The sequence below is a fragment of the Xenopus laevis genome, chromosome 3L (assembly GCF_017654675.1).
Source record: "Xenopus laevis strain J_2021 chromosome 3L, Xenopus_laevis_v10.1, whole genome shotgun sequence".
NCBI classification, from domain to species: domain Eukaryota; kingdom Metazoa; phylum Chordata; class Amphibia; order Anura; family Pipidae; genus Xenopus; species Xenopus laevis.
In genome coordinates this window covers 132,690,368-132,714,890 of record NC_054375.1, presented here as the reverse complement: position 1 = coordinate 132,714,890, position 24,523 = coordinate 132,690,368, and the positions used below count along the sequence as shown (strand labels likewise).

The following is a 24,523-nucleotide window of genomic DNA, read 5'->3' as shown; positions in this document are numbered from 1 at the left end:
CCATCAGTGTTTTCAGATTTCAGCTTTTGTTCTATTTATTCACAGTGGAACGTTCTTGTGCAGCATTTCCAGTTCTTTTTATCTCAGGGAGCAACTCGCTACCCCTGTCCCAACCAAACTACCCCCCTCTCAGGCTCCTTGCAGGGCAGCAAACTAGCAAATAGATTTTGGTTAATAAGAAAGAAAGAAAAAAAAAAAACTGGCCTCATTGTTTATTTTTAAAATATTTCTTAGCACATAAATAGAATTTCTGCAAGTACATACATAAATGGCATTATGATGGGGGCTCTATTATTCAGAGTACTGCAGAAGTACAGGGGGTTTCTCAGCCTCCGGGTACAGCACTATACTGTAAATGAACCCGTCTCAAAACAACCACAATATCATGTTACGCTACTTGTAGAGGCCCATTTATCAAAGTCTGAATTTTTCTCATTTTCTGAAAACAACTCCGACTAATTCCGCACAGGGTTTTTTCCCCTTATTTATCAATACATTTTCCTGGAAATTTCCTGTGCAGGAAAAAAACCCGAAACAATTGTGAAAAAAACTAATCGCACAAATTTTTCATATTTTCCACCAGAAAACTCAGATTTTTGCCCGAAAACCACTAAATCTTTGGATTATTGTATGAAAGTCAGCACAGATCAAGATATCTTTAGGGCTTCTCCCATTGACTTATATGCAATCTCTGCAGTTCTGAGACGCTGGATTTTCAGATTCAGACTTTTTCCATCCTAAAAAATTAAATCCTGAAAAATCTGGTGTTTTTTTCCACTAAAAATTTGGATTCTATAGAAAAAAAAAACCCACAAATTTTTTGAATTTTTGGTTTCGGACTTTAAAGGGATACTGCCATGGGAAAACATGTTTTTTCAAAATGAATCAGTTAATAGTGCTGCTCCAGCAGAATTCTGCACTGAAATCCATTTCTCAAAAGAGCAAACATTTTTTTTATATTCAATTTTGGAATCTGACATGGGGCTAGACATATTGTTTCCCAGCTGCCCCAGTCATGTGACTTGTGCCTGCACTTTAGGATGGAACTACTTTCTGACAGGCTGTTATCTCTCCTACTCAATGTAACTGAATGTGTCGCAGAGGGACCTGGATTTTACTATTGTTGTTCTTAGATCTACCAGGGAGCGGTTATCTTGTGTTAGGGAGCTGCTCTCTGTTTGCCTTCCCATTGTTCTGTTATTAGGCTGCTGGGGGGGGGGAGAAAGGGGTGATATCACTTTAACTTGCAGTAAAGAGTGACTGACCTTTATCGGAGCACAAGTCACATGACTGGGGGCAGCTGGGAAACTGACAATGTCGAGCCCCATGTCAGATTTCAAAAATTGAATATAAAAAAAAAATCTGATTTCAGTGCAGAATTCTATTAACGGACGCATTTTGAAAAAAACATGTTTTCCCATGACAGTATCCGTTTAATAAATAACCCCAATAATCTCTCTTCTGCAGGTTTATTTACAAAGGCAATACAATGTTATATACCCACTAGCATTTTGAAGCAACATTCAATGTGCAGTGACCTTGATGGGTCCTGTAAAGTCTTCCAAATAGGCATATACAGTGCTACGCAATATGTTGGCGCTATATAAATACATGTTAATAATAATGTATTATAGATACCCACACCCAATGCAACACCGTGCCCAGTGCACATCCATGTTTCGGCCCTGAGTTTAATGCACAATTAAAGAGTCATTATCAGGCCTCCATTGGAAATCTGAAGGTTCTGGCAAATGCCAGAGGGGCTGCTGGGAAGTGCCACAGACAATCGTCATTTATTGGGACTGTTTGGGGCTCTGTGTACTTGAAATGCCAGGACATATTTTGATCGCAGCCCTTACCCGGTGATCATATTATATTATTAGCAAAACTTTGCAATCCGGAATATCCATTTGCATTAATGATACGACTGCTACATATCGGAATGTCCTGCACATTGGGCAGCAGTTAAAATGGCAGTGGGTATGATCACTAACAACGCCAACGTGCCTTTAGTAAAATTAGGATACAGCGATTTCCGCTTGTCATTGCTGCAGGATAAAGGAGCACTGCGGTTGCCTGGGTAACTGAAAATTTGTGGTGATACTTAGTATCAATATACATGCTACTGACATGCTAATGTTATTAATTTAATTAGTACCCATATGGAATTTTGTGCTAGCGATGAAAAAAAGTATAAAGCATCAGAGGAAAGGGTAAACAAAGTAGCTCCCTACTTCTGGTAAAACAAATCCCCCGCCATATGTAATGAAAGGCACTATGTTTGTTTTAGGAGCAGTAACCCATAGCAACCATGTTTGCTTTTAAAGGAGAAGTCAACCCCTTCAGCGCTAAAATCCCTCCCCTGTGTTGCCCCCCCCTACCTCCTGGCCTACCCCCCCCCCCTGATATCTCCAGAATGCCATGTCTCCATCATCACTGCATGAAGCCAATAAACTAGTCTCCTTGGGGTGCCAGGCCACACAGTTGACATCCTGGCTATGGGCACGAGGCATGTGAGCAGTCAGGGAGAAGGTCGGCTGCAAGTCGTCACATCCAGGATCCTCCTCAAATATCCTGATGGCATCATCTCCACAGGCTGTAGCAATGGCTCCTGTCACATGATTCCTGCACAGAAAAGGTGAGTGAATAATATGGCAGAATCAGGTTAGGACAGGGCACTATACAGACTTCTTTATAAACCTACCAGTTCACATCATACACAGTTCTGGTGTGATATCCAGTCAGAGTGCACACACACTTCCAATTGGGCTCACTCTTGTTTCCTATTGGATAAAACAAAAAACATTAAGTGGCTGGTGCCCACTGTCCCTGCATTAATCACACTGATAATTATCTACAGTTAAATCTTTGGACAGAGACCTTTTTTTTCTAATTTTGGTTCTGTACATTACGACAATGAATTTTAAATGAAACAACTCAGATGCAGATGAAATGCAGACTTTCAGCTTTAATTCAGTGGGTTGAACAATAAGATTGCATAAAAATGTGAGGCACTAAAGCCTTTTTTTAACACACTTCATTTCAGGGGCTCAAAAGAAATTGTACAAATTAAAAAACTGAAAATAAAATGTTCATTTCTAATACTTGGTTGAAACCCCTTTGCTGGCAATGACAGCCTGAAGTCTTGAACTCATGGACATCACCAGATTCTGGGTTTCCTTATTTTTAATGCTCTGCCAGACCTTTACTGCAGCGGCTTTCAGTTGCTGTTTGTTTGTGGGACTTTCTGTCCGAAGTTTAGTCTTCAACAAGTGAAATGCAGCTCAATAGTTGTATGCTAAATTGCTGCAGGAAGTGCATGGAAACAACTTAGATGGGCTACGCTCTAGATGGGAGGTGGATGTGGGCACAATCTTAGATGAGGAATGGCAAGAAGCGCAAGAATCCCCCCAGTTAGTCTCCCCCAACCATAGACTACGGCTAATTCAACTATATATACTTCACAGAGCTTACTACACCCCTGTCAGACTGCACTACATTAATACCAGCACACGGATGTTTGCACTAGGTGTGCTCTGGACAGGGGAACTCTGATACACATGCTCTGGAGTTGTGCCAAGCTTACTACATACTGGAGGGAAATACTAGATGCCTTAGATGGGGTGCTTCAGGTGACAATTGCCAGAACTCCTAAAACTTGCATCTTGGCCATAATTCAGGACCTAAAACTGAATCAATGTCAATCACTTTTTCTACTAGAGGCACTGTTACTAGCCAAGAGGCTAATCACCCAGAACTGGAGAGCTGTGGCTCCTCCTACCTCTCTGCCTGGAAAGCAATAATGCAAGATACTTGAAACACTGAATACTTAATGTACTTAAAAAGGGGAGCCCACACCAAATTCCATAAAATTTGGGGATCCTGGACCGGCATTTACCCCCTACACCCAAGACAACCACTAGCGGTTTGAATCGAATAGGGCTCAGGAAAAGTAATTGTTTTTTATATCTCACTTGTCTGAATAGATATGAATCCCTCATTGGAGGGAGTCTTGATATTGTTGTGTAATGACGTGCTCCTGACGAAATGTATCTTGCATGCTATGTTTCCTCCACCCTGCTTGTTCTAGACATGTAACATGTGTCACAATTTTTTTCCGTGATTTGTCTTTACATTGTAAACTGCGTACCTTATTCTTTTAATAAACTACCCGAATTTAAAAAAAAGAAATGCATCTCAATTGGGTTCAGATCAGGTGACTGACTTGGCCAATCAAGAATATTCCACTTCTTTGCTTTAATAAACTCCTGGGTTGCTTTGGCTGTATATTTTGGGTCATTATGAAACGCCTCCCAATCAATGTGACTGCATTTAGCTGGATTTGAGCAGACAGTGTCTCAGAATTCATTCTTGTGCTTCTGTCCTGTGTCACATGATGGATAAACACTAGTGTCCCAGTGCCACTGGCAGCCATGCAGCCCAAGCCATCACACTGCCTCCCAAATGTTTTATACACAACTGTGCTATGCTTTGGATCATCAGCTCTTCCACCCCTTCTCCATACTTTTTTCTTGCCATCATTCTGGTAGAGGTTGATCTTGGTTTCATCTGTCCAAAGAATGTTTTTCCAGAACTGTGCTGGCTTTTTTAGATGTTTTAGCTGAATCTAGCCTTTCTATTCTTGATGCTTATGAGTGGCTTGTACCTTGCAGTGCAGCCTCTGTATTTACTTTCATGCAGTCTTCTCTATATGGTAGACTTGGATATGGATACACCGACCTCCTGGAGAGTGTTGTTCACTTGTTTGGCTGTTGTGAAAGGGGTTTCTCTTCTCCATGGAAATGATTCTGAGATCATCCACCACTTTTGTCTTCCATGGACGTCCAGGGCTTTTTGCGTTGCTGAGTTCACCAGTGATTTCTCTCTTTCTCAGGATGTACCAAACTGTAGATTTTGCCACTCCTAATATTGTAGCAATTTCTCAGATGGGTTTTTTCTGTTTTTGCAGCTTAAGGATGGCTTGTTTCACCTGCATGGAGAGCTCCTTTGACCGCATGTTGTCTGTTTACAGCAAAATCTTCCACATACAAGCCCCCCCCCTCAAATCAACTCCAGGGTTTTATCTGCTTCATTAATAATGACATAACTAAGGAATTGCCCACACCTGCCCATGAAATAGCCTTTGAGTCAATGGTCCAATTACTTTTGAGCCCCTGAAATGAAGTGATTGTGTTGAAAAAGGCTTTAGTTCCTAAAATGTTTGTGCAATCTTTTTGTTCAACCCACTGAATTAAAGTCTGCAGTTCAACTGCATCTGAGTTGTTTCATTTAAAATTCATTGTGGAAATGTACAGAACCAAAATTAGAAAAAAAAAAAGTTGTCTCTGTCCAAATACTGATGGACCTAAATGTATGTACTGAGTTCAGTACCAAAAACAATGGCATTTTTACTAGACACCTACTTTACTGCATAAAGGTTGGTATGGAGTTTTAGGTAAATATGTAATATGTCAAGCCAGTCCAAGTAGAGGCTCACAGCATGCCCAAAATGACTACTGCTCTCTTTGTATGACATTGTACAGTTATGTCCTATCCTCCCTCTTAGCCCAGGGGAAAATGACTGTGAAGCGCAACACCAGGAGCAGGTTTTTCCCAGCATGCATGGCATGATAAAACCGGATGCTTTTTTCAGAAGTCAGAAGAGCATAGCTTAAGATGCTCAGGCCAATTCTCCATGGGAAATGGAGCAACAGCCCTAACTTACCGACAAAGCCTACAGACTATAGAACAGTGGCCTCTGAATTTACCCCATGCACTACTGCAGTGTTCAGTGCTGGTCAGGGATCAATGCTCTATCACCGAGTATCACTTTCCACTACCCAACCCCACCTTGTTCTCCAGTTCCTAGCTGCCTCCAGATGCGCACAGTCTTGTCATCACTGCAGGTGGCTAACTGCGACCCCGTCTGATCAAAGGCCAAGCTCCAAACAGTGGACGTGTGTCCTTCTAATGTGGTGCAGCACACCCAGTCATCTTCCTCCTCCCGGTACAGCTTCACAGTGTCGTCATAACTGGCAGATGCCAAGAGCTGATTATACAAGTCAGAAATATACGGATGTTACAGAGGGACTTTTAAGAATGCAGCTTATAATATTCATCAATGTTTAGAAAGGGCAAACACTTGCAGACTTCCATCTGCAACATATACATATACAATGATGTTTTAGTGTATGTGTCCTTCTCACCTCTTGGTTAGGGTGCCATACCACATGCTTTACATCCTGAGTGTGAGAATTCAGTACACTGACACACTCATACTCCTCCTCTTCATCCACTGCCAGAGACAAATGAAAGCATTAGGCAACGTTTAGTTTAATGCTGTTGGGTCCCAAACACGGGCTCTATATACGTAGTGTAATATTAAGGATAGAAGTTATGAGAAGAATTAAGGGAACAGTTCAGTGTAAAAATAAAAACTGGGTTAATAGATAGGCTGTGCAAAGTAACAAATGTTTCTAATATAGTTAGTTAGCCACAAATGTAATGTATAAAGACTGGAGTGAGTGGATGTCTAATATAATAGCCAGAACACTACTTCCTGCTTCTCAGCTCTCTAACTCTGAGTTAGTCAGCTCAGATTCAAAAGCAACAGTTATGACCTATGTGCCCCCCCCCCTCAAGTCTCTGATTGGTTACTGCCTCATAACCAATCACTGGAAACCAAGAGAGCTGCAAAGCAGGAAGTAGTGTTCTGGCTATTATGTTACACATCCAGTCACTCCAGCCTTTATACATTACATTTTTTGCTAACTAACTATACTAGAAACATTTTTTATTTTGCACATCCTATTTACCCAGTTTTTATTTTTACACTTAATTCATTTAGGTATAAACAACACCCTCAAAGCACCATCATCCAACAAACAGTTTTCAGCCCCTTCCTGTAAAGTCTCTATTGCAAGTAGCTCTTTATACTACAGGCTGCTATTTCTCCCATTCTATCAGTACATCAGACAGAAATCCTTCCCTGCCCAATACCTTTGGCTTAGCCCCAAACCAGGCTTATAAAAACAAGGGCCACTGCATTGCAGTATTTTGTGGACACTGTGATGCTTTATTCTGTTACAACATTTTCTCCTTTCCTCTTTATATAAAAGAGAGGCTTACCTTCCCACACCCAAACACTCTTGTCACGGCTGCAAGTGGCCAAAAGGTTTCCTGAAGGTGCCCAGGCTACAGATTTCACCTCATTTTCATGTCCTTCCAGGGTGGTTATGCACTAGGAGTAAATAAAAAAAAATAAAATTATATATATATATATATTAGGGATACACTGAATACCGAACTGAATTTTAATTCGCATATGCAAATTAGAGGCAGGAAAGGAATCTTCTTTTGTGACGAAAAGTCATGTGATTTCCCTACCACCCCTAATTTACATATGCAAATAAGGATTCTGATTCGGTTCAGCCAGGCACAAGGATTCGGCCGAATCCTTCGGAAAAAGGCCGAATCCTGAACGGAATCTTGGATTTTGCTGCATCCCTAATGTCAATACATTTTATATATATCTGTAGAAACTGAAGTGGAGCACTGTACCAGTCTTAGACTAAATTTTATAATAAACAAATGATATAATAAACAAAAAGTCCAGACTTCTGATTTGCATGAAACAAAAAAGGCTTTACGTAGCCAAGCATACATACAACATTTCAAGGCTCCTTTCTCAGGCATCACTAACATAGTATTCTATTTATAGGCAATTGAAAAACATTTGACACACCCACCAGGTACACAGTATATAGTACAACAGGGTCCATCCTACTCCTTAGCCAATACAGATTGCAGGGCTCAGACTATATATATTACGTATCTCTCACAGAAACGACCCAATATTTCAATGAAAACCATAAATAAACCAAAACCCAAAAGTTAAATAATTCTACATTTGGGGTGTGTCATACTCATAACAATCCGAAAGGCACCCCTTCAAGTCCCGACATAGTATATATAAATAAACAAAATTTAAGAGCCATGAATATCCTGTAAATTATATCCTTATAATTGGAGCTTGGTGATGTCATTTTTGTCACATGACTCACTGAAACTTGTGTATTATAATAAATAAAGTACCCCTTGTTGCAAAATATGAGGATATTAGAAGATTCATGACCTGTATAAAAACACTCCGCCATTGGCCTTGTGCTTTTATATGGTCATGGAACTCCTTGGTAACTTCAAATATCCTCATATTTTACAAGACAATACTTTATTCACTATATTACTATCAATTAAAGAACCACAATACCCTAAAATATTCCAGCAGATTAGTGTTTCATACGTGAATCTATGGGAAAATGTATGTTTTTTTTTTCACTGCTAATGCTGTGAGTATACAAAAGAATTGGGGATGGGGGAGGGATTTTAGCGCCGAAGGGGTTTAGTTCTCCTTTAACAAATGGCAGAATGCTGCTGCATTGAGAATGTGGTGCCTTGCCAGACAGAAAATATGCTGCTTGCAAAACTTCCTGCTACGCTAAAGCCTCCACTTGCAATTACAAAGAAGTCTTCTGACCCAGTCAACTGTCAGGCATTGATTAACCCCCCAAATACAGAAGAGTGTCAATTCTTGTATCTAGATGCTTTACTACTGCGCTCAATCATGCCAACGCTTTCTATTACCTCAAACTCCTCTTTCTTCTTCATCCAGATACAAGTGGTGGCATCAAAACTGGCAGAAGCCAAATAATTACCGCAGGGTGACCAGGAAACTTTCCGGACTGTGCGCTGATGTCCTTCACCAAGGACTGACTTGCACACCCAGTCCTCTCCTGAAGAACCAAACGAGGACTGGTTTTAGTTTAATAAACGCACAGAAGAGAAAAAAAGGCTTTGCTATGATATTGGTTACTGTAGGGTAAATCAGTTTGCAGCAGCAGCAGATGGAGAATGGAAACTGGCATTGTCTTTTAGCAAAATAATGTTGGCTGCCTAGAGCTTTAGTCACATGACATATTTATGTATATTATGAAATGGCCTATTCCAAGCAACTTGTTTTTCACATTTATTTTTAACTTTTTTTTAATTTTCCTTCCTCTTCTGCCTCCTTTCAGCTTTCAAATTGGGGGTCAGTGACCCCAGCAGACAAAAATGAATCCTCTATGAGGCTACAATTTTATTGATACATTTTATTATCTTTTTTTTTTTTAACTTTCTTTTCAGTCCCCCTGCTATTCATATTCCTGTCTCTTGTTTTAAACTGATGCCTGGTTGCTAGGGTAAATAAGACCCTAGCAAACAGAGAGCTGCAGAAATACCAAACTGCTGAACAAAAAGCTTAAAGGGGTGGGTCACCTTTCAAGTTAAGTTTAGTATGTTACAGAGTGGCCACTTCTAAGCAACTTTCTAAGCAACTCTCAAGCCTATATAATACTGAAAATTAATTTAAAGCAACTCTCTATATAATACTGAAAGTTAATTTAAAGCAACTTCCTAAGCAACTCTTTAGAATACTGAAAGTTCATTTAAAGTAACTTTCTAGACAACTCTCTATATCATACTAAAAGTTAATTTAAAGCAACTTTCTAAGAAACTCTATATAATACTGAAAGTTAATTTAAAGAAACTTTCTATAGCATACTAAAAGTTAATTTAAACTACCCCTTTAAGGGTTTGGAGTAGATTTGAATAAACAAGAGATTTAGCTAAATTCTGCAAAAAGTGCTGATGCTCAGCTGAATCTGGAGCCAAATCTTGGGTTCAGTGCATCCCTAATAACTACTCAGTTGCTTGTCACATCATTTTTTAGATGAAAATATGTTGATGATTCAGGTTGAGTGTTGGAGTGGTGGCACTTATTTGTAGGCCCGGACTGGCAATCTGTGGATTCTGGCAAATGCCAGAGGGGCAGCTGTAAGATGCTGTAGACAGTTGGTATTTATTGGGCCTATGGGGGCTGTTTGGGCCTCTGTGTACTTGAAATGCCAGGGCCTATTTTGACCCCCAGCCCAGACCTGCTTATTTGTACCAGTCAGTGATGGGCTCTGCAGCAAAATCATTTTAGGGCCCCCTAAACTTAAACAATAAGATATGTTTCACAGATAAGTGGAGATATTAAAACTGCTTATCAATCAGTGACTGACTGAGACCCCAATGCCTCCTGGTTCACCTTGCAGTCACAAGATCCACTTACTCTATAATTATGCCCATGTCTCTGCTACTAGAAGTCCCATTGGATCTAACGTGCAGACATGATTATATATATCTGCTAACAATTTCATAAGTAAATGCCAAACTCACCATCTTTGCCCCAGATCCTGATAGTGCGATCTCCCCCGCAGGAAGCCAGCAACGTTCCAGAGGGATTCCATGCTAAAAACCAGCAGCGGGAGTCTGGGTGGGCACTAACCCTAGAGAGGAGGGTGAGGGTATCCTTCATGTTGTGCTGACCCTGCAGAATAAGAGACAAAAGCAAGCTGAAACACTGAGGTACCAGTTCATTATCTACTACAGGATTAACCCCATACCTACATTTCCCATCATGCTTTAGGCAGAGACAGATGAGATTTGGGGAGATTAGTCGCCCCGGCGACAAATCGCCACTTCTTCGGGCGACTAATCTCCCTGAACTGCCTGCTGCCGGCTAGAATGGAAATCGAAATCGCTGGCGGGTTGGCACTCGGAACGCTTTGTTTTCCAAGGTCGCCCCAAGTTTCCGCATGGGGTGACTTTGGAAAACAAAGCATTCCGAGTGTCATCCCGTCGGCAATTTCGATTCTAGCCGGTAGGAGACAGTTCGGGGGGGGTTAGTCGCCCGAAGAGGCGATTTGTCGCTGGACGTAAGTCTCCCCGAATCTGAGCGTGTGTCTCTGTCCTTTAAGAACCATAGAGAAAAGCCTCCTATATAATAGGATATAAACTAGGAATGTCCAATCAACAACACCAGGATGGAGGCACCTGCAAAGTATGTCCAAGTGCAATAACTCAGCAGCCAATCACACGGCTATTTTAAAACATGTGACCAGTAAATGGGCAGTGCTAATTGCTTGCTATGGGAAATTACTAGCCCAGAACATTAAATTGATCCCACAATATGTGCTCTGTCTTGTCATCAATTCACTCCTCCCCGGGAGCCAAGGGGAAGAATGACTTTTCTGCCCCACCCTGAAACTACTTCTACTCTATGTTCTACCCAGGGACATCACATGGTTCATGGACAGCACTAAACCCAATGACTCAGGGCCGGACTGGGAGTATAAAGCAGCCCGGGCAAAAAAATCAAAGCAGCCCACATGGAAACGCGATGATAGCCACGCCTATATATTGGGTTAACCCTTTAAGCATCACAGATCGTAGCATCTACGATCTGCGGATAAAGGGACTCAAGTGCCACAGATTGTAGATTTTACGATCTGCTGCACTTCTGGGTTGGGGAGCAGAGGCATGATCACAATGGGCTGTAAGGCAGCAGGCACATAAAATCTACCTAATCAAGCAAGAAGACAGATGCCTTCTCTTCATGGGACCCGAACAGCCCCCCAACCCCCCAAAAAAAAAAACAACAATGATAATAATAAGAACTCCAGCAAAATCATGTGATAGCTCCACAAAAAAAGTCTAAAACACACAGTCCAGCCCAGGGACTGTGCCAGTCAGCATGCCTACCAGTTATCTCAGGCACAAAAAGTTTGTATGGGGACACATACACACAGAGACAGACAGACAGACACACACACAGAGACACAAACAGACAGACAGACAGACACACAGAGAGACACACACACAGACACACACACACACCCACACAGACAGACAGACACACAGACAGACAGATACACAGAGACACACAGACAGACACACACACAGACAGACACACACAGAGACACAGACAGACAGACACACAGAGACACACAGACAGACACACACACAGAGACACACAGAGACACAGACAGACAGACACACAGAGACACACAGACAGACAGACACACAGAGACACACAGACAGACACACACAGACAGACACAGACAGACACACACACACACAGACAGACACACAGACACACACACAGAGACAGACACACACACACAGACAGACACACACACACAGACACACACACACACACACACACACACAGACACACACACACAGACACACACACAGAGACAGACACACACACACAGACACAGACAGACACACAGACACAGACAGACACACAGACAGAGACACTCACAGACAGACACACACAGACCTCGCTTAGAAAAAAACGTACTCCATGCACTTGCTCCTGCAGTGTAATGTTTCAGGGACGCCCCTCCCCTCCCCTAATGTAGAAGCAGCTCCATATGTCATGTCAGGCTGCGTGCCTGGCCGGGAAGGAGAATGACTATACAATGAAGGGGGTGGAGAGAACGAAGAGAAAAAAAACCCCACTGCGAGGCTCTCTGTGCTTCCAGCACTTCCTACTAAATCAAATGAAATGACGGACTTCCTGCCCCCTGCTTGCTCTCCCCAACGTAGCCTGGAGACGGAAGAAGCAAGCAGGAGCTGAAGTCTGAAGCTACGATTGGAGCGGAGGCGGAGCCAATATTGCGAGCGAGCCGGCCCATTTTAACTATGAGATGAACGAACACGTACATTGCCAGTCCGGGCCTGCAATGACTTATTTATGAGTGACATATATGTATATAAGTACTAGTGTCCCCGCTCTTCATCTGGTCCTTTAAACCCTCCTCCGTCCCACCAACAAACCTACCCCAGTACCTGCTACTCTTTGCCTTCAGTCTCCCCTTACTCTCAACTACTTCCTGTTTCTCCCAGCCGCGCCTGCGCACAAGCTGCAGTTCCCTTCGGGCAGAGCTAAAACTACTCCTCCCGGCATGCCTTTCTCTTACGTAACGATGACGCAGATTGGAGGCGGAAGTCAGCTGTGCTGAGGTTCGAGGTCCGGGGGAGAGAAGGACCGGGAGCTGCGGTGAGTAAATCGATCGGTTTGGGACCGGACACGGTCCACAAGAGCTGGAGAGGAGCCAGCATAAATACACAGTAATTCGGTGTTCATTCCACCCCTGATGTATCATCTCTTGCTCCCTAGTGAGTCCAGTAAATGCATCAGCCAACAATACCAGTTACATTCCATTCTAACCAGTTTATAATATAACTAAGGGAGTTGGCCGTGTCACCACTTCCTGTTCTCTGTTAGGTTTAATGATTGTTGCTTTGTTGTTACTGGCTCCTTGCGTTTATTGTCATTTTCTTTGCTTTCTTATTGATCCTCTAACTGTAGTTTGTGATTAACTTTTTCTCCTTTATTATAAAAGGACAGGGAAAACAAAACATGTAGGTGACCCCAGTTGCTTACGTCTTTCTCACATCCTCTTCTGTAACCATTTCCTTGGCTGTGTGCCCGTAGGCAGTAAGAGTTGCTGATGTTCTATCATGCTGCCCTTGACTCCATGCATGCACATTACATGGCCTAATAGGCAGTTCATGCACTAAAAGAATTAATAAACCTTTAATATAAGTGAATTTAAAATTGATGAGGGTGCAATGTACATTCGTTATTTTTTTTTTATTAATTCCAAGATATTAAAGGATATATGTACTGTTAAATTGAATGTATCTTGTTATAACTGCGCCACCTGCTGGTCATTTTCCGACCAGTCTGAACACCAAGTAGTCAAGGAAGTTGTCAGGAAAATAAAGAGGCTGCTCTGATGTTCTTCTGCTTAGGAAAACAATTCGAAACCTTGCTCAAATCTTTCCTAACCAGAGCAGCCTTTCTTTCTTTCTGCTGACAACTTCCTTGATTACTTGGTGGTCACACTAGTTGGAAAAAGAACAGCAGGTGGCGCTGTTTTACCAAAATTCATTGATATTTACAGTATGCGTATCCTTGAATATTTAGGAATTAAAAAAAAAAAATGGACATACATTGCAAATGTTCTTAGAACAGCACCCTTATCAATTTTACATTCACTTATCTTACATGTGTACTTATCCTGGAGACATATAGCATAACTGTAAATCCCCCCGGTATTGTAGACAAAAATGCATACTGTATGGCTCAGGTTTATTATGTTTTAAAAAGGCTCTTTTAATGGAGCTCCCTATAAAATGTAGAAGGGGCACTATCGATTTATTTAAACACTTTAAGCTATATCCTTAGTTTAACATACAAATGTACAGGTATTAAAAAAAAAAAAAGTATGTTTTCATTAAACAGCTTTTAATTGCTCGGGTGTAGGTGGACTTGTTGTGTGTGTAGCCGAGATGTCTGAAAACAAAGCAGTCTGTCTTACCAACATCCCCCTGCCATTGACTCATTCAGGTCTCATTCAGACCTCAAAAATACTAAGGGGGGCTAATATCTAAAACCAGCTTTGAAATGCCATTGGGCAGTATGCAATTTTTTTTATTAATAAGCTCAATAATAAAGCCTGTGCCTTACTTATTTTTTACCTTTTGACAATTTGGCTTAATTAAGAAATATCTATGGGTTTTGTTCTTTCTTGTACTAAACAAGACAAAATCTGGAACTGAAAGTAAAGTTTCTTTCCATTTCCTGTTCTTACAAGCACAAACAAAACACCCAGCAGTCCACAGCGAAGCCTTGGAATAAACAAATCTCTCTTCCCCAGCTATAGCTTGTTAGGCTGAGAGATATAGAGCAGTTTATGATACAGAGGCTTCCCCGTGGACTGCTGGTTTGTTTGGAGTGTGCTTGTAAGAACAGGAAGTAGAAAGTGACTTTACTTTTGATTTCAGATTTTGCCCTGTTTGGTACAAGAAATCAACAACAAAACTGTCCCTCTGAGAAGGAAGCTGTGTATCTCCTGAGTTTTTGTTTCATGTTTCACTTAGTGGCAGAATCATTTAATCCAGGAAGGCCCATACTTTACTAATGCGAGGTTTACTTTTAGTGATGTTTCTCTATTATGATCTTCATCCATAAAAGCATTGCTAGCATTCTGTTCCATGGAAAATATTACTTAAAGGGGACCCGTCACCCACAAAAATGATTCATAATCCTATTTTATCATATTAGTCAAACAAAATGAATTTTAATTACACTATATAAATTATTTGAATCTTGTTTCCTCCAGTCTGGGAATTCATAATTATAACAAGCAGGCAGGAGCCATTTTGTGGACACTGTTATTAAGGCAAGTCTTGTATCATCTCAGAATCTTGTTTGTGCACCAGAATGGGGGACCTGATGTCCATCCCCAGGCCCTGGCTACACAATTAAACAGTGAAGAGAACTGGGGGAATATGGGGAGAGCAGCGATTCCTAGGAAGTGCTGAATGGATTTGAAAGTAATTGTCTGCTCCAGCTCTATGCACAGGGCATAGAGGAGGGGCAGACAATATTTGATTGACAGCTGAGATGTTTAAATGAGCTTACAACAGCTATGAATGCTTAAATAAATATTGAAATTGGATTTCATGTTTAATTTGAAAAGGACTTTTATTATACAGTTTTTTGGATCTGGGCGACAGGTCCACTTTAAATACCGATTTATGGGTAAATATATATTGCTATATTTAACAACTATTTCTTATGTAACCTTAACATAATAAATATCTGAATGTAAAGCATGAAATAGGAGGGTGATTTAGACAAGCTTTTTTTTGACTGTCTTGAGATCTACTGATCACCAGCTTAAGGTTTACTGTTAAATCCCAATCTACCTTTTGGACACCCCTGATTTAATACATATGAACTGATTACTTAAAGGGACACTGCAGGAGATAACACAAGATAACAGCTGCCTGGTAGATCTAAGAACAACACTCAATAGTAAAATCCAGGTCCCACTGCTACACATTCAGTTACATTGAGTAGGAGAATCAACAGCTTGCCATAAAGCAGTTCCATCCTAAAGTGCTGGCTGTTTCTGAAAGCACATGAGATGGCGCCTACACACCAATATTACAACTAATAAAAAACACTTGCTGGTTCAGGAATGAAATTTTATATTCTAGAGTGAATTATTTGCAGTGTAACTTAGAAATAAAAACTACCTCATAAAAATTATGAAGGAATCCCTTTAAATGTATCAAAGTAACTCTATATATTGTCCCTTTGCATTCAGTCCCGACTATGGCTGTACAGAGGTACTGTTCCTTTAAAGCCTCAACTTATAGAACCTGTTTTTCTCTGCAGAGTGAAAATTCTCCGCTCCGACATGTTTGCACCCGGCGGGTCCGGTGGCTCCTCCATGCCAAGAAGAAGGGGTCATGGAGCTCACACTCTCCCTAAACAGCCCGAGAGGAGCCTCGCATCAGCACTGCCCGGTGCACTCTCTATCACAGCCCTCTGCACTGCACTAGCAGAACCTGCCTGGCTCCACATTCATGGGGGGACCTGTATGCGCCAAGAACTTGGTGTGGGAGACGTTTTAGGGGCCGAAGACCCTAAACTATTGAGTGGTGAGTACTTATCTGCTCTGACAAAATCATCCCCGGCATTATTTATCTATTTATTGTCCGCTTTAACATTTTAGTCTAGTATGCCTCCTCCTGCTGGAGCAGATAGAGTTAACATTATTTGATTTTTCTTGCATTTGATCTTCTTCTAATTTGGATTATCCTCCTGTTTGCCTGGTTGCTAGGATCAGTGAAGCCTAGCAACCAGAGAGGATTCGGAATTCCAGTTTGAACATGAATAGAATTAATTACATCATGCATAATTACAATTACAATAGAACCCCCATTTTGCATTTTTCAGGGGACCAGGAAAACATTATATAAAATCCAAATCTGGGAAAATTTAAAATCAGGGAAATGTGTTAGAGTAACTTTTTCTTCAAGTACTGAAAGTATATAAGCACAGGAGTCCGTTTTACTTTGAGATACAATATTTACTGTGTTAATAACAAGGGTTAAGCATTTTAGCGTAATGTTACACTATGGGGGGCATGTGCAAGACTCTCTGTCAGTCACATACACAAACTAAAGTAATAAGTGATTGGTGCAGGACTGTATAAGGGGCAGACCAATTGCAATTGACCATTTACAGGCAGAACCAAGGCAAAATACACATCTGGTTAGTATTTGTGAAATAAAGAGGTTTAAAATACTAACATTCATGGAGGGAAAAAATACGTTTTTTGGAACATCAGGACAAAACTTTGATGTAAAACCTGTGAAAACATGACTTAAAATCAGGGAAATGCTCCCATTGAACTGCATTATAAATTGGTGGGACCACAGATAAAAAATGTGGAAAAACGTAAAATCAGGGTACTTACAATCAAAGTTTCACTGTATATTGTTAATTCTATGCCAAGATTGATCAGGAAGCCGACTCTTTGCTGCCAGCCAAAAGATGTTCAGAAACACTGTTCCAGATTCTTATCTGCTGATTTATCCCTATTCCTCTGCAGAGTTCTGCATGAACCGTCAGACCATCCTCCTCCTCCGAGTTATTGCCGGCTTCTGCTTTCTGGGCATTGCTTGCAGCATGACGGCATTCCTTTTGGATGTGTTTGGACCCAAGCACCCAGCACTGAAAATTACAAGACGCTATGCGTTTGCCCACATCCTCACAGGTACTGGCGCGAGGCATTTTATTACCCAGATACCCCAGTATTGCTTTTGATAAATAAGGCAGCTAATGCCGGCACATAGCTAGGCATCCCTCTCTCGTCCTTACCCGTTAAAGGGGTGGTTCCCTTTTAAGTTCACTTTTAGTATGTTAATAGCTCATTCTAAGAAGTTTTTCAATTGGTCTTCATTATATATTATTTAGAGTTTTTTTTAATTATTTGCCTTTTTTTCTTCTGACACTTTCCAGCTTTCACTGACCCCTTCTAAAAAGCAAATGCTCTTTAAGGCTACACATTTATTGTCACTGCTACTTTTTATCACTCATCTTTCTATTCAGGCCTCTCCAATTCCAATCTCTTATTCAAATCAATGTATGGTTGCTAGGGTAAATTGATCCCTAGCAACCAGATTGCTGAAATTGGAACTGGAGAATAAAAAAAAAAGCTAAAAACCACAAAAAAAAAAAAAAAATGAAAACCAATTGCAAATTGTCTCAGAATATCACTCTCTACATCATACTAAAAGTGAATTCATAGGTGAACAACCCCTTTCACAGAATTTCAGTTAGGGATGCGCCGAATCCACTATTTTGGATTCGACCGAATCCTTCGTGAAAGATTCGGCCGAACCGAATCCGAACCCTAATTTGCATATGCAAATTAGGGATGGGAAGGGGAAAAATGTTTTACTTCCTTGTTTTCTGACAAAAAGTCACATGATTTCCCTCCCCATCCCTAATTTGCATATGCAAATTCGGATTCGGTTCGGCCTGGCAGAAGGATTCGGCCGAATCCGAATCCTGCTGAAAAAGGCTGAATCCTGGATTCGGTGCATCCCTAATTTCAGTTCAGAGATGGTACTACATGACTTAAAGGACCAGTAACATCATTTTTGTTTTTTAAAACATTTGTTAGTGTAGAACGAAACAAAACAAAACCACAAAAACATATTAAACTTTTAAATCGCTAAGTCTTTATTAAAAAATAACTTGCCGAAACTCCGCTTGCTACCTTACATGCCCTGATGAGTCATATGCATTTTTTTTTTTGCATCTTTGTGAGTTTTTACCACTTAAAGGAACACTAACACCAAAAATAAAAGGGTTGCATTTAAATGTAAGGTCCTGTTTCCCTACACTGGCAACCACTGCATGTTTGCTTTAGAAACACAATTACAGTTTATATAAGAATCTGCTCCGTAGCCATTCGGTCTGAATAGGCGCATGTTTACATAGCAGATAAAACTGTAGAATACCATGGGTTTCTTTTTATACAAGAAGATTAACAGATTACATTTGCTACCAAATTTGGCAGCACATATTATAAATGTAGTAAAATATATATATATATATATATATATATATATATATATATATATATATATATAAATGAGGTTACTGGTCTTTTGAAAGGGTTGTTCATTTAGTTGATGTTCGTCAGTTTATTGTAGCCTTGTTTTGAATTTCTTATGTGTTGTTTCAAGCCCTCACCTGTTGAGCTTTCATTCTGACTTCCCAACTGCTATATGGTTTCTAGGGTAATTAATAGGGATGCACTGAATCCAGGATTTGGTTCAGGATTCGGCCTTTTTCAGCAGGATTCAGATTCGGCCGAATCCTTCTGCCCGGCCAAACCGAACCAGAGCTAATTTGCATATGTAAATTAGGGGGAGGAGGGAAATACAAGGAAGTAAAAAAAAACTCCCCTTCCCACCCCTAATTTGCATATGCAAATCCGTTTCGGGATTCGGACAAACTTTTGAGAAGGATTCGGAGGTTCGGTCGAATCTAAAATACTGGATTCAGTGCATCCCTAGTAATTAAAAGGGATTGTTAAGTTTTAGTATGCTGTAGAGAGACAGTTTGATATTGTTTTTTCAGTTATTTATCTTTTTATTCTACAGCTCTCCGGTTTGCAGTTTCAGCAATCTGGTTGCTAGGGTCCAGTTTATCCAAGCAACCATGCATTGATTTAAGTGAGACACAGGAATATGACTAGGACAGGGTCTGAATAGAAAGATGAGTAATAAAAAGGGGCAAGGGCCAATAACAATAAATGTTCAGCCTTACAGAGCATTTGTTTTTAAGATGGGGTCGGTGACCCCCATTTTAAATTTGGAAAGGGTCAGAAGAAGAAGGCAAATAATTCGATAAACTATAATAAATAAAAAATGAAGGCCAATTGAACAGTTGCTTAGAATTAGCCATTCTATTACATACTAAAAGTTAACTCAGAGGTCAACCACTGTTTTAAGCTCTAGTTCCAATCTTGAGAATTGCAGAACAAATTATGTACATATTTAAATAGCTTAAAAAGATGAACTGTCCCCTAAGCCAAGAGATAAAAGCAGCAGCACTCCTCTAGTAGAAGAGGAAATAAAAATGGCACCCGAGGTAGCCTAGCAAGAGGAAATTAAATGTAATTGTTTGGGGCTTTATATATCATTTCGGAAATGGGAAACCACAGCAGAGGCCACCCTTTTAGACTAGAAGAAAAGAACTTTCATTTGAAGCAACGTAGGGGGTTCTTCACAGTCAGGACAGTGAGGTTGTGGAATGCACTGCCGGGTGATGTTGTGATGGCTGATTCAGTTAATGCCTTTAAGAATGGCTTGGATGATTTTTTGGACAGACAGAATATCAAAGGCTATTGTGATACAGGTATAGGATCCCTTATCCGGAAACCCGATATCCAGAAAGCTCCGAATTATGGAATGGCTGTCTCCCATAGACTCCATTTTATCCAAATAATCCAAATTTTTTTTTAAAATGATTTCCTTTTTCTCTTTAATAATAAAACAGTAGCTTGTACTTGATCCCAACTAAGATATAATTAATCCTTATTGGAAGCAAAACCAGCCTATTGGGTTTATTTAATGTTTAAATGAATTTCTAGTAGACTTAAGGCACGAAGACCCAAATTACGGAAAGATCCATTATCCGGAAACCCCAGGTCCCAAGCATTCTGGATAACAGGTCCCAAGCATTCTGGATAACTGGTCCCAAGCATTTTGGATAACAGGTCCCATACCTGTACTAAGCTCTATAGTTAGTATAGATATGGGTATATAGAATTTATCTGAGAGTAGGGAGGGGTGTGTGTATGGATGCTGGGTTTTCATTTGGAGGGGTTGGACTTGATGGACTTTGTCTTTTTTCAACCCGATTTAACTATGTAACTACAGTATATATCAGGAGCACAGGGTCCGTTCTGGTCTCACCAGCCATACAAGCAACACGGCATGAACCAAACCAGCAATATTATGGTATTGGATGGTAGCGGCCATTTAACCCCCCACATACAACAGATCATAGAATCTATAGCACATAAATTCTACATTGCAGGTTCCCTATTTGTTCAGGGCAGGGTCCCACTTACGGTAATTGGCTGGCACACCAATACTGCTTGTTAGCACTATGCCCACTGCAGCACAGGTGTTTCACCAGATTGGGTTATTCTGATGCTATTCACACAGGTATAGGATCAGTTATCCGGAAACCCGTTATCCAGAAAGCTCCGAATTAGGGAAAGGCCTCCATTTTATCCAAATAATCCAAAGTTTTAAAAACGATTTCCTTTTTCTGTGTATTAATAAAAGAGTACCTTGTACTCAATCCCAACTAAGATAAAAGTAATCCTGATTGGAAGCAAAGCCAGCCTATTGGGTTTATTTAATGTTTACATGATTTCCTAGCAGACTTAAGGTATCGTAAGTATCCGTTATCTGGAATACCCCAGGTCCCGAGCATTCTGGATAACCGGTCCCATACCTGTACTAAAGTTATATTGTCTCTTATGTCCCCTCTACATTTGCAGTTCTGCAGTGCGCAACAGTGATTGGATTCTGCTACTGGGCCTCGGAGCTTATTCTTGCCCTACAGCAGCAGCACAAGAAATACCACGGCTCCCAAGTTTACGTTACTTTTGCAGTCAGTTTCTACCTGGTGGCAGGGGCTGGTGGAGCATCAATCCTCGCCACCGCCGCCAACCTTCTCCGCCATTACCCTACAGAAGAAGAGGAGCAGGCTTTGGAGTTGCTTTCAGAGATGGAGACTGAGTCCTACCCAGCCGAGTATGATGTCATGAACCCGTTCCAGCCACCGCCGGCTTATACTCCATGAAAGCAGGGGGCATGGGCAGAAACATGTACCATAGACTGGCTACTTTTACTCCACACAGCCTGCATTTCCCGATGCTTCCATCGTGAGGAGGATATTTGAGGCATATTGCCCTAACAGAAGGGCAGTCTCTCTCTCTCCTGCAGCCAAGTTTTAATGGCAGATTTTCACGTATCGCTTCCTTTGCCATTTGTTGTCTGATTTCTCTTTTGGGAGGGAGGTTTGAGCATTCACAAAACCCTGATTATTTTGGTTTCAAAACCACACACACACACACACGATAATATATTCCATAGTCATGGGGGGGGGGTTATGGTTCAGTACAAGTACAGAAAGATGTGGTGGTTAACAAATTTTTAGCCACTTTTTAAGTTTCAGCTATGCCCTGGTATTTAGTACAGAAAAAGATCTGTGTGTACCTATCTAGGCGGAATTTCACTCTAGTGGACTGTGCTGGTCTCTAACTTCACTCTTTGATAAATATACCCCAAAGATGTGGTGGTTGTTAACTGCGCATTTTTTTTATTTTTTTTTGCCACTTTTTAAGTTTCAGCCCTGCCCTGGTATTTAGTACAGAGAAAGGTCTGTATGTACCTCTCTAGAGAGAAGTCGCTGGGAAGTAATTAGGCACACGGCATGGCATTTTTATGGCAGGTAACAGTGACTGAATGTTTCCCATTCCCCACATCCACAGTACAGGGCTGTATTTATATACATGTGTTGTATATATAATTACCTTTTATTTGGTGTTTTTTTTTTCCCCCCCCTCTGATTCACACGATATGTGTTTTCCCTTGTGGAATACAAGATTCCCGCGGCAGACTAATGGCACGCTACTGTTTCCGATATACAGGTATGGGATCCGTTATCTGGAAACACGCTATCCAGAAAGCTCTGAAAGGCCGTCTCCCATGGACTCCATTATAATCAAATAATCCAGAATTTAAAAAAGTATATATTTTTTCTCTGTAATAATAAACCAGTAGCTTGTACTTGATCCAAACTAAGATATAATTAATCCTTATTGGAAGGAAAATCAGCCTATTGGGTTTGTTTAATTTTTGATATGATTTTCTAGTAGATTTTTAAAGACATAGGAAAATCCAAATCACAGAAAGATCCGTTATCTGGAAAGCCCCAGGTCCCATACCTGTACTGCTTTGTAGGCATTACCTGAGAACTTGGTACAGCATTACTTCTATTCCAATGCATTATTTATGTCCTTGACTGTACTAGTGAATGAGTGGGCAGCCCATAGGTTTTTTTTTTAAATATTGCAGCCAGTGAAAATGTTTAGCTGTGTTAGACATGTTTTCAAACATAATTGGAGGTCATTTTTTTAACAATGGGCAAACCAATGGCAACTAATCATATTTTTGCTTTCAATATTTTACTTGCAGCTGGCTGAAAAAAACAAAAAAACAACAAAGTAATTAGATTGGTTGCTATGGGTTACTGCCCAGTGTTGATAAATGAGCTACAATGGGTTTTATTTAAATTCTTAAAATTTGATTGTGGTTCATTGATAAATAATTTTTGTTTTTATATGCAACAATTTGGTCTTCTAGTCCTGTACCCAAAAGGTCCTGTTATTTGTAAGCTGAAGCGATTGGCATAGTGCAACTAAGATTTTAGCTGTAAATTCTGCTCACAGATCTAGTGAAATCAGAAACAATGCCATGAAGCCAGATATCTCTGAATTTATTTTTCATAAGCAGCAACCAGTTCATTGGAATGCCAAAAAGGTTGTGCCGGAAATGCCTTGCTGCCTATGAAACATTTAATTTAAATAATTCCATTTTATATGCATAAATGTTTCATGGCTGCACTATGGGTAGGTTAACCCTTTCCACTGGCGTTACAGCCCTTGGCTCTCCAGCTTCATATACATAGACCATCAAACATTCATCAGCAGAACTGGCTGGTGGATGCTGAGATTTGTAGTTCAGTCACAAAATCTGGCTTATCCCTGGTTTATCTGCTTTGAAATCCATGCATATTACTGTTTCAGTATTTAGAATTGACCCTGATGGGCTAATGATCTGTATGTCAATTAGGGATGCACCGAATCTTGAATTTGTCCGAATCCAAGCCTTTTTAAAGTGGTGCTTCACCTTTAAGTTAACTTTTAGTATGTTATAGAATGGATGATTCTAAGCAACTATTCATTTGTTCTTGATTATTTATTTTTTTTATAGTTTTTTAATTATTTGCCTTTTTCTTCTGACTTGTTTCAGCTTTCAAATGGGGGTCACTGACTCCATCTAAAAACAAATTCTCTGTAAGGCTACAAATGTATTGTTATTGCAACTTTTTTTATTACTCATCTTTCTATTCAGACCCTCTCCTATTCATGTTCCAGTCTCTTATTCAAATCAATGCATGGTCGCTAGGGTAATTAGGACCCTATCAACCAGATTGCTGAAATTGCAAACTGGAGAGCTGCTGAATAAAAAAATAACTCAAAAACCACAAATAATAAAAAAAAAAAAAGTAAACCAATTGCAAATTATCTCAGAATATCACTCTCTACATCATACTGTAAGTTAACTCAAAGGTGAACAACCCCTTTCACAGAATTTCAGTTCTGTGAAATTCAAGAGTCTGGCTGAACCTTTAAAACTACTTAAAGGAGAACTAAAGCTTAACTAAAGAAGTAGATATAAATGTTGTACATTATGTTTTGTGCTTCTTTACCAGCCCAAGGCAATCACAGCCCTTTAGCAGTAAAGATCTGTGTCTCCAAAGATGCCCCAGTAGCTCCCCATCTTCTTTTCTGCTGATTCACTGCACAAGCTCTGTGCTGCTGTCACTTACTGAAATGTCACAATATAAGGCTGATTAGTAATTAATACAGATAATTACTACATAAGATTAAGTTCAAGATTCAGATTC

The 24,523-nt window shown here is 40.4% G+C and overlaps 2 protein-coding genes across 6 annotated transcripts; one reads left to right on the top strand and one right to left on the bottom strand.

The window, feature by feature from the left end:
- Positions 1-1,453: 1,453 nt before the first annotated feature.
- Positions 1,454-12,847, bottom strand: ciao1.L (cytosolic iron-sulfur assembly component 1 L homeolog). 5 transcript variants are annotated; one of them, XM_018251455.2, is made up of 8 exons: positions 12,721-12,847; positions 10,261-10,411; positions 8,644-8,792; positions 7,129-7,240; positions 6,207-6,295; positions 5,851-6,049; positions 2,705-2,783; positions 1,454-2,625 (listed from the first exon to the last, which is right to left on the bottom strand). In XM_018251455.2, the coding sequence occupies exons 2-8, from the start codon at positions 10,397-10,399 to the stop codon at positions 2,349-2,351; spliced, it is 1,044 nt and encodes a 347-aa protein (XP_018106944.2). In that variant the 5' UTR covers positions 10,400-10,411; positions 12,721-12,847; the 3' UTR covers positions 1,454-2,348. The 5 variants fall into 5 exon arrangements, with proteins under 5 accessions (XP_018106944.2, XP_041442909.1, XP_041442913.1 ...); XM_041586975.1 differs by having other exon boundaries at positions 12,713-12,845; XM_041586979.1 differs by lacking the exon at positions 12,721-12,847 and adding an exon at positions 12,245-12,431.
- On the top strand, positions 12,797-22,370 carry LOC108711558 (transmembrane protein 127). The gene is made up of 4 exons (XM_018253433.2): positions 12,797-12,931; positions 16,127-16,392; positions 17,349-17,513; positions 21,327-22,370. The coding sequence occupies exons 2-4, from the start codon at positions 16,149-16,151 to the stop codon at positions 21,629-21,631; spliced, it is 714 nt and encodes a 237-aa protein (XP_018108922.1). The 5' UTR covers positions 12,797-12,931; positions 16,127-16,148; the 3' UTR covers positions 21,632-22,370.
- Positions 22,371-24,523: the final 2,153 nt, after the last annotated feature.